We start from the raw sequence: 9,805 nt of genomic DNA, 5'->3' as shown, positions 1-9,805 counted from the left end.
ATATATATAAAGATAATTTTTTTATTACCTTATCACCTACATGGTGGAAGTCTGATTCACGTATCATATTGGGAGTTTTAGCTTTTAACTGTCCACTATATGATGTAGCTAAGACGTGCAAATCTTGACGTTGACCACGTTCTTCCTCTCTTACTTTCTCCACTTTACGTTCGAGGATCTGAGAAAGTTTCGCCAAAACAGGAAAATGAGGCAATATCTTGATCAATATTATCAAAGAGTTCCTTATTTGCACATAATCCTTTGAATCTAGACACACTACAATAGCCTATCAAAGAAAATTAATTCAATCACAAGTATTCAGTCTCAGCATGAAATAGCACATCTACACACACACACATATATATTATATATATGTATATTCATATATATATATATATATTATATTCACATATATATATATATATATATATATATATTCAAATATACATATATAATATACAGAACATCGTTCACAAGATCATGTAAATACCTTTGTGATCTTATAGTGCCACTTGTGACACACGTGTCTATAATTTTCAAATCCGACCATATCATTCGCTTCAGAAAATTGATTGCTCACACGAAACTTGGTCACAAAACCAGGATAATTACTGCATTCCTACACAACAAAAAATATTTACTAATCCATATTCAGATTAGATATGAGATTATCAAAATAACAAAATAAAAGCGTAAATATCTTTTCTAAAGTCCTTCTCTAAGAATCTCGAAATGTGCAAAATTGTAACTTACCTTATCAAATATGGCTTTTTCGGAATGCCATCTCATCACAGTTTCCAGCATGGCGCATAAAAATCTGCCATATCGATTTGCTTCATTCTCTGTGCATGAAGTAACTGAATATGTAATATCACAGAAAAGCTGAAAGAAACCAATTTTATCATAAAAATATAATGAAATGTAACAAGTTATACATTTATTTTACACAACAAATAAAACTTGGACAAAAAATTGGACAAATAAAAATAATAAATTAATATGTCACTTTAATTATCTTTAATTATCTATAATAACAAGAATACTAGAAAGAACTTCTTTACACGATCGTAACAAAGCAGAGTTGAAAAATTTGCAGTCTTCAGGGAGTGGATGGTATGTACAAATTTCGCACAGTACATGGCATCTACAGTTGTAAATGTACATCGCGGGAAAAGGCACAACTGTAGAAACTGTGTTATCGTCTCGTTTTTCGCCGATTTAGCGCTTCGTGACAAAAACCATGTATCCTTTTCTTGTCTATAAGTTAATTATAAATGTACGATCAATATTAAACTGAATTGCTACATTTACTAATAATATTCATTATATAATATGAATATAATAATATTCATTATACTTATATGTTATACTTATATGCTATAAGACAATGCTAGAATTTACTTACAACTTTCAGCCGATTTTCAGCTTGGTTCCCATTCCTTACCTCACCAATCCGCAAGCAGTCTAAATGCCAATCGGCAAATAAATTCCAGCACTGTCTTATAATTGTCTTATGTTATAAGAAATAATGAAATATTTTACCTCAGGTACGCAAAAACTTTTTCGACATGTTCTTCTTGTTTCCTTTTTTCATCTTGCAGTTTCTCAATAAGAGTGGTATATCTTTCTTGTTCCTTCTTTCCTTTACTTAAATTCTAAAAATTAGCATTATTTTAAATCAGGGAAGAATAACATTTTCAAGTTTGAAATAAATTATTTTTCAATCATAGAGCACTATAATCAATAATAATAAATGTATAATATTCGCGTACCATATCTTTGGAATCAACGGTTTGAACTGCAAGCTGCTTCAACTTGCCAACTTCTCTTTGATAGCTCTCCATCGGCACGTATAAATCATACATCGACAAAGACCAAAACGTAACTAAGAATTGCGGCGATATATCCTCCCAAACTTTTAAAGGGTGCAACGGTCTGACAGACTGAGCGACAGGTGCCATAACGGTTTGCGCAGCTTCCGCGTACTTTAATTGCTTCATAGCCGTGGACATTTTCTTATAATTCGGATCAGCTTTACGGAGAGCATCATATTTTATCTTTAAGAAAATTAATTTAAGAAAATACAAAAATCTGTATTTAAAAAATTTATATTTTGGTTTGATAATAAATTGTATACAATTTTACGCAATGTACGTAAATTTAAATATCTTTTAACTAAATTAATGACTGATATATACTTAATCAATGTTATTATCAAGAAAATACAAATATGAATTTAAATAACTTGCTTACATTTATGGCATGCGCAAACATTGGCCGTGCTAAAAAAAATGCGACGTCTGCATGTATGTGATTGTCCTGAAGCATAGAATGGATCGATGGTAGTCGCTCTACATACTCGTCTACTGTCATAGTCGAACCCAAGAAAGTACCAAATTGCACGAGCGTATCCTGGCATTGATCATATAACTTGCCTATTATACAAAAAAAAATAGCAAATGATATGTATCAGAAAAAAGAAAATTTTTATTTTTAAATTTTTGTCTTGCTTCTCATAATTCTATTTACCAACGAGTTTTAAATGAGATTTATCTGTCTCTCTGTAAACAACGCAATGTTTCTGTTGCGCCATTAATAGGCATAGAGTGACCGCGAGGTCTTGCTCGGCGAGAGTTTCCTTCAAACGCTGTGAGGATTTCTTTGTGTTGCGGACTTGACTAAAATAACCGGCCTTAAGAGAAGAAGTTTTTATGTTAATTTGTGTGCGTCAAAATTACGACACTGCAAATTTATGCGATGCTACAGTTTACCTCATTTTTTAACAGATCTCCGCCTGCCATAGCATCGAGTTGATCAGACGTCATTTCTTCGGCGGCCTCGATACCAGCCATTTTTTGTACTATTTCTTTTAATATTAATAAATCTAGGCTAGAAGAGCGATATATTAAAGCAAACTGATTAATATATAATTACAATGGGAAATTAGATAATTCACTCATATAAATTTCAACAATAAATAAGGAACTTTTATCAGATCAATAAACGAGCTCTGAAAGGTGAAACAATAAATTTTATTATTTTTTTATTATAATTTCGCGGAACGTTTCGACTATATCAAGTCCTCATATGTTTATAAATGAAATAAAAAATCCGGAAACAATAATTTATACAGATATATTATATAGATATATATTAGATATAATTTATATAGATATAACACTTAGGAATTAATTTCAGTAACTGTATAAAACAATATATTAATCGAATCATCTCATCCACACAATGTGTTACAAATTCAACTATATTATATTGAGTCAAATTATAAAATCGCGTATAAAAGTAAATCCAAATCAATTCTTTGGTTAACAGCGAGAAATTAATTTCTAAGTGTCTATATAAATTGTTTCGGGATTTTTTATTTCATTTATAAACACGGCTGATGAGGACTTAGTATTATAGTCAAAAGTGTAAAATTATAATAAAAGAATAATAAAGTTTACTGTTTACACCTTTCAGAACTCGTTTATTGGAATGATCTAGTAGAAGCTCCTTATTTATTGTTGATTAATATATGATAATAGTTGAATTTAATGCAATTTATCTACGTGAGAACGTACCTCTTTTGAGCTTTAAGTTGATTCGCTACATATTGTAACAACCCTGTTAATTCGATGTTATACTTCTTAAATATTGCTCCGCAAAAAGAAGCCAGAGATTGTAACCATAAGGATATACTGGTGCCATCATGTTTAAATCTATCTCTGTCAGCACCCGCTAACGCTTCTACAAGACAATATCCCAAAACATCGTACGAAATATTTGTCAAGTATTTTAAAGAGTCCACCACAGGTCCTGTATCCAATATGATAAACACGTTACGATCTTTCTTTGCAAAAATGATTAAAACGATAGAAAGTATATATTTGATACGTACCTATGAGATTGTCATATAACTGGATTTGTATGAGGACATAATCGAATAGTACACCTGGTGAAGAATGCGTAAGTTTTCCTATTGACCGGCCTACTGGCTTGATAGTTTCTTTGCTCACGCGCTTCATGATCGACTTGATCTTTTTTTGAGCATCTGCACGTTTCCGCAGCAATGCAGCATGTTGTAAAGGCGTGTCATTCTTCCAGCGCGCGTACAGACAATAGCGATTTTGATATGGATAGTATTTGAGAATATTCCACAATTCTTCAGCAACACAACAATTGCAATCCATAAAGGAAAGAGAAGGTAGCAGCGCGACATCAAGTATTGTCAGAATATCATAATAGAGACTGCAATTCTTATTCAATGGTTGCTTGCTCGCGTCAAGTGAACAGTGCTTTATAGCAGAGTGACACAATCTCATCACTTTGTACATTAGAATAGGATCCTGATGCAGATTCGGTCCAAGTACAATCAACATTGGCAACAAGTAATCGTGAATGTCCTCTAGATTGCATAATGATGGCGGAGAGAGAGAGCTCTTCAATGGAGGCACTTTACGACCCGGCAATTTTGGAGAAACAATACAGTGTCTGCAACGAAATAATGTTGAAAATTTGCGATCATTGCAATTAGGGTATAACAATTAATTATTATCTTGATTATTATTATGGCGACACATAGTTTTTGTTTAATAATATGTAATTCTACATTTTACCTTTTTAACATAAGCAATACATACATTACATTCACGATCAAAAGTGGAACGATCAAAAATGGAAACACTTGTAATTTTTTCGCATTTCATGAAAAGTTAAATATCTCGGTGAAAAAAAATCATAGAAAATTTTTGACTGTGCATTTTAAAGCACAAAGATAGGACATTAAATTTGTGTGTTCGATTTTTTTTTCTACATTTTGTTTCTAAATTACATAAAATTGAAAATTTATATTTTTTGCAATATTTTTGTCTTACTTTGAAGTGCTGCAATTTGATAAAATATTATCGCAAACAAAATTTCGTATAAAAGTACTTTGAAGTAGATTTCTAATCTTTAAAATTCTTTTTAAAGAAAAATTGATACGATGACTTTTTTTAAAGATATCAAAATTTTTTGTATAAAATTTTATTGTGTAAAAAACTTACTTTTCCTAAAATGTTTTTTAACTTCACAAAAAGCTTATAAAAAAAAAAAAAAAAAAGAGAAAATGTTTGTTATAATATGATTGATTTGCACAAATTTTTTTGAAATCGTCAATTTATTTTAAAGATTTTTATACACAATAAAAAATTCGATTCTGCGAAAAAAATCACCGTATCATTTTTTTTTCAAAAAACATTTTAAAACTTGAAAAATTTATTTTAAAAATGCTTTTATATTAAATTTTATCCGATGAATGTTTTATCAATCCATCGCTTTAGACATGTAAGACAAAAATATTGCAAAAAATTAATTTTCAATTTTATGTAATGTAAAAATAAAATGTAGAAAAATTCCAAATTTAATGTCCTATTTTTGCACTTTAAAATACATGACCGAAAATTTCTCTATAATTTTTTTCACCGACATATTGTCATGAAAAAATGCGAAAATATCGCAAGTCTGAACTTTCCGAACTTTTGATCGGGGACGTAAATATTACGAATTATTCAATTCAGATTTGAATCCCTACAGTTCGAATACAAATTATTTAAAAATTTCGAATCTCTAAGAGGTTCGAATACAAATCACATATACGTTGACAATCTTAAATGTTGATAATAAAATTATATTTTTCGTTAATGAATAAAATAAGAAGTCTTGTTTTATAGGCTGATTAATCAAATTTTCCAAAAGCATTCCTTGAAAATTCCCAGATTTTCCAAGAAATTCCAAATAAGATTAGAGAGTCTTATGAATAACTTTGAAGTAAATTTAACTTAAGGGAGCGCCTGGTTTACAAGTAAAAAAAATCAATTTTTTTCATAAATTGATAGTACAACTCTTCAAGAGAATATGTTCTTAAAATTTTTAATTGAAATTCGAAGTCCTTCAGTAGATTCAGCGCTTGCAACGGAAATACGACGTGCAGATATATAGGTACATGATGGCTATCGAGATATTGAGAAGCATTTGATTCCTATTTACACCAATTTATCAATTAAATGATTTGTTAACGCGATATCGGATGAACAGACTCAGAACGCGAACAAAGTTTTAACTAACTCGATCATCTGGAGACTGCCGCCAAAGCACCTCAATTTTTTTGCAGTGCAAAAATACTCGAAATCTTTTTTTTAGATTCATTTAGAACTTTTTTTTTAGATTCATTTAGGATACAATTATATGAAAATTAAAAATATTTCTTGATTTTTTGTTTTAGACAAGAATTAAGTCTATTCTACAACATGTGCTTTTTGTTTCTTATTTCTTGTTTTTTACCTTTTGCTTTTAACTCCTTTGCAATCGACAATTGTATTTCTTGCTATGTATTTTTTTTATTTCTTCCGAAGTTCATTAACTCTTATCTCAGGCGATATAAAACAAAAAAATCGAATAAGAAGCAAAAAGACAAGATGTAAAAAATAGCAAAAAGCAAGAAACTGGAAACAAAAAGCACATTGAACAGACTTTAAAGTCGTCAGAATGTATATAAAATGATGACATCAACAAATTTCAATGTTAATTTTTTTGTCATTAATAATACTTTTTTATATACAAAAAAATTTAATTACATTTTTGAATAATAATATTAGAACGTGCAAAAGATTTTTTTAAAAATTATGAAAAATCATCTATTTTTCGGCCTCCTTAAGATGTTATAGTAACATCAAATCGGGCGCCCCCTTAAGATTCTATAGTAGCATCAAATAAAATCTAATTTAATTTGGGGGAATATTATTATACTTATTTAATTTGATTGTGTTCCAAGTCCGAAAATATCAATGCACAGTCATGACTCATATATTTGAGATAAATTTATTTAAATACATATATAGATGTACTATTCTAATATCTAACTTTGACCGAAATTGGCGCTTCTCTTACATGAGGTTTGTTTTTTGAACTTTTGGAACTTAAAGTGAGATCGGTATGTTTAATTTTGACAAAAGCGAGAAAGAGAATTCTAGTGCAGTCTAGTGCAGAAATAAAAAACATTAATAAAAAACTTTAGTTAATGTATTCATATGAGCAGTTCTATTTCTAATCTTAATAAAGAACTCCGCATTAATCTATATGAAATTGAATCTCAGTGAAATCAAATAAATTTCTCATATGTTATAGCTTATGACCTACTAAGCAAAACATAAAAGTATTAGCGCAAAAAAATTAACAGTTTTGTGTTCGATTTATCTACAGTCGCTGACATCTTATCATAAAATATTCAAGAACTTTTAAATGGCTGATCTATGGATAAAATTATAGTGTTTTGAAAAGGTCTCAACAAGGATTATAAGAAAATGAAAGAAAAAGTGAGGGATCTTACTTAAAAAATTCGAGTTGACTTTGCCTTACCTTGGCGACGCCACACAAAGTCAAACTGATGAAGCCAGCAACTAGATTTTAAACTTTACAACTTTCATTTAAAACATTTTTTTTTATAAAAGTTAGTTTTCTAAAAATTTTCCAGATATTTTGCCGTCTCGAAACATTTGTTTAATGTAGATAAATCAAACACGAAAACTGTTCATTTCTTTGTGTTATTGTTGCAGGATTAGTGTAGGCGATTAGTGCAGGGTCTTTTAATTTATACGCACTTGAAATAAAATTCATGCGTATATTAACTCTTAAGTACACTGGCACAGTACAAACGTATCCCACTAGTTATCCAATACAATTACGCAAATATTTTTCACATGGCACAAACAATGCTGCAGTGTTCTCAGTGCTGGTCCCCGTCTCACATGCAGCGAACAAATATTTATGTATAAGTGGAGATATCATTTGTTGGGGTATTTGCACCACACATTCTTTCTGATTTTCTTTTTCTTTACAATTCTTTTTGTCAATAAATCTTTATTATTAATAAAGTTGATTAAAAGATTGATTGAAATATGACTGAACTGTAATCTAAAATTACTGTTAATTAACGCCATTATTAAATCATTATTACAATAAGGTAACTAAAACTGGCGGTATATGATTCTTGTTTTACTGCTGAATTGCTAGCAGGATTAGAATTTTGCCACCGTAATGGTTATGATTGAATGGTTGGCATTGTCAGCATCGTAATCAATACACAATACAGTGGCAAGATTCTAATGCAGCTAGCAATTCAAGAAAACAAGCATCATATGCTGTCGGCTTAAGTAACTAAATTATAAATAACGGTAGTTACACTAACTAATACTTCCATTATCTAGAGCGTGCGTGCGTGCACACATACGATAGTCAAAAAAGACTCACTGCAAAATAAGTTTTATATTCTTCTTCTGCTATGTATTTTACAATCTTCTTTATATTCTTACTTCTGCTATGTTTTTTCTTTTAATTACTTTGAGCCATATAAGGCTATATATGAAAACAAAAGTATAAAACTGGGCTCTCGAGATAATAACACCAATAGTTATTAAATAATGAGCATTAATAAATGGTAATTCATGCGTTGTTCTTAGATATAATATATTTCAAATCTTGAACAAAGATCGAACTTTTCGGCTCCATTCGAGTTATTACTTTAGCGAAGTTGAAGCAATATATTGATAATCATGATAATATCACAACTGGTCGCAATATATAATAATTAATAATTCGACCAGTTGTGATATTATCAAGATTATGTGTGTATTAATGTATTGCTTCAATTTCGCTGACAATGGCACGAATAAAACCGAAATGTTCGATCTTTATTCAAGATTTGAAATACATTATGTCTAAGGCTATGTTCGTATATTACTACAACAGTTGACTGCTAATATTGAAAATCTATAGTTCCGTAAAATCTATAGTTACATATATTATACTGTACTGACAACTGGCAGTAATGTACGAACATACAACATACGAATTACTGCGTATTGGTGCTCTCAATTTAATAATTATTAGTGTTTCTTATATATTTTTTGATGCTGAAACCGATGCCGTAAGCAGAAAAATTCAGCATATCAGGTTTCCAAGATAATTTAAATTTAATGTGCAAAAAATTTTCTTGTGATATTTGACTTTTTTCTGTTATAGATTGAAAATTTATTATCTTAGAAAAAACTCTGTATTTACATCCATCATAACACAACTAAAAAAATAAAATATTAAATTTAATAAATTCGTTTTATATAGAGGATGAACAATTTATTTCTAATCTTTCAAAATAACGAATTTCAAAATAACGTTAATCTTCTTTACAATAAAATGTCAAATATCGTCAAAAGAGGAGCCAATGAATATTAAATCTCAGAAATGTAATGTGCTGGAATTTTTTGCTTGCGACTTCACGAACACGTTAACATTCAAAAATTTGTAAGCAACAAAATCCAATTCAAAATAATTTTTTGCTATAAACTAGCGTTCTTTTATTGTTATCCTGCTTTTTTAAATAAAAATTATGAGTTAAACCGGTTCTACATTAGTTGCAAACTGATCGCAAGTTTGTTGCGACAATCAATATGAAGCGTTGATTTCAAAATGCAAGCTTCAGATTGGCTGTTGCAACTTGCGATTAGCTTATATATAACCGGCTTTACACAATAATACACATATAATAGAACCGGCTTTATACAAGAAGGTATGTATATGCACATACGTGAATATGGATGTGTATCATTCTATGTCATATTTATGTATGTGGATGATATATATATATATATATATATATATATATACTACATAAGTTAAAAATTTTAATTAGTCTCTACTAACTACAAACGTACTTACCTATTACGAACCAAAAACGTAACTACTTTAACTTAAATTTTAATAACTAAAAATTAAT

The 9,805-nt window shown here is 29.6% G+C and overlaps 1 protein-coding gene across 1 annotated transcript in view; it reads right to left on the bottom strand.

The window, feature by feature from the left end:
• The window catches only part of LOC105620462 (THO complex subunit 2-like), a 29,915-nt gene extending 25,276 nt beyond the window's left edge, over positions 1 to 4,639 (bottom strand). The window contains exons 1-12 of the mRNA XM_012201951.1: positions 4,614 to 4,639; positions 3,896 to 4,488; positions 3,579 to 3,813; positions 2,772 to 2,889; positions 2,530 to 2,692; positions 2,254 to 2,435; positions 1,773 to 2,057; positions 1,543 to 1,655; positions 1,062 to 1,257; positions 754 to 882; positions 491 to 619; positions 29 to 286 (exon numbers count right to left, since the gene is read on the bottom strand). Coding sequence (XP_012057341.1) covers positions 29 to 286; positions 491 to 619; positions 754 to 882; positions 1,062 to 1,257; positions 1,543 to 1,655; positions 1,773 to 2,057; positions 2,254 to 2,435; positions 2,530 to 2,692; positions 2,772 to 2,889; positions 3,579 to 3,813; positions 3,896 to 4,488; positions 4,614 to 4,639 — 2,427 coding nt within the window. The remainder of the gene's footprint in view (positions 1 to 28; positions 287 to 490; positions 620 to 753; positions 883 to 1,061; positions 1,258 to 1,542; positions 1,656 to 1,772; positions 2,058 to 2,253; positions 2,436 to 2,529; positions 2,693 to 2,771; positions 2,890 to 3,578; positions 3,814 to 3,895; positions 4,489 to 4,613) is intronic.
• Positions 4,640 to 9,805: the final 5,166 nt, after the last annotated feature.

This window comes from Atta cephalotes (assembly GCF_000143395.1).
Source record: "Atta cephalotes unplaced genomic scaffold scaffold00026, whole genome shotgun sequence".
Taxonomy (NCBI): Eukaryota; Metazoa; Arthropoda; class Insecta; order Hymenoptera; family Formicidae; genus Atta; species Atta cephalotes.
The sequence above is the reverse complement of the archived record's forward strand: the minus strand, read 5'-3'. Positions and strand labels throughout refer to the sequence as shown.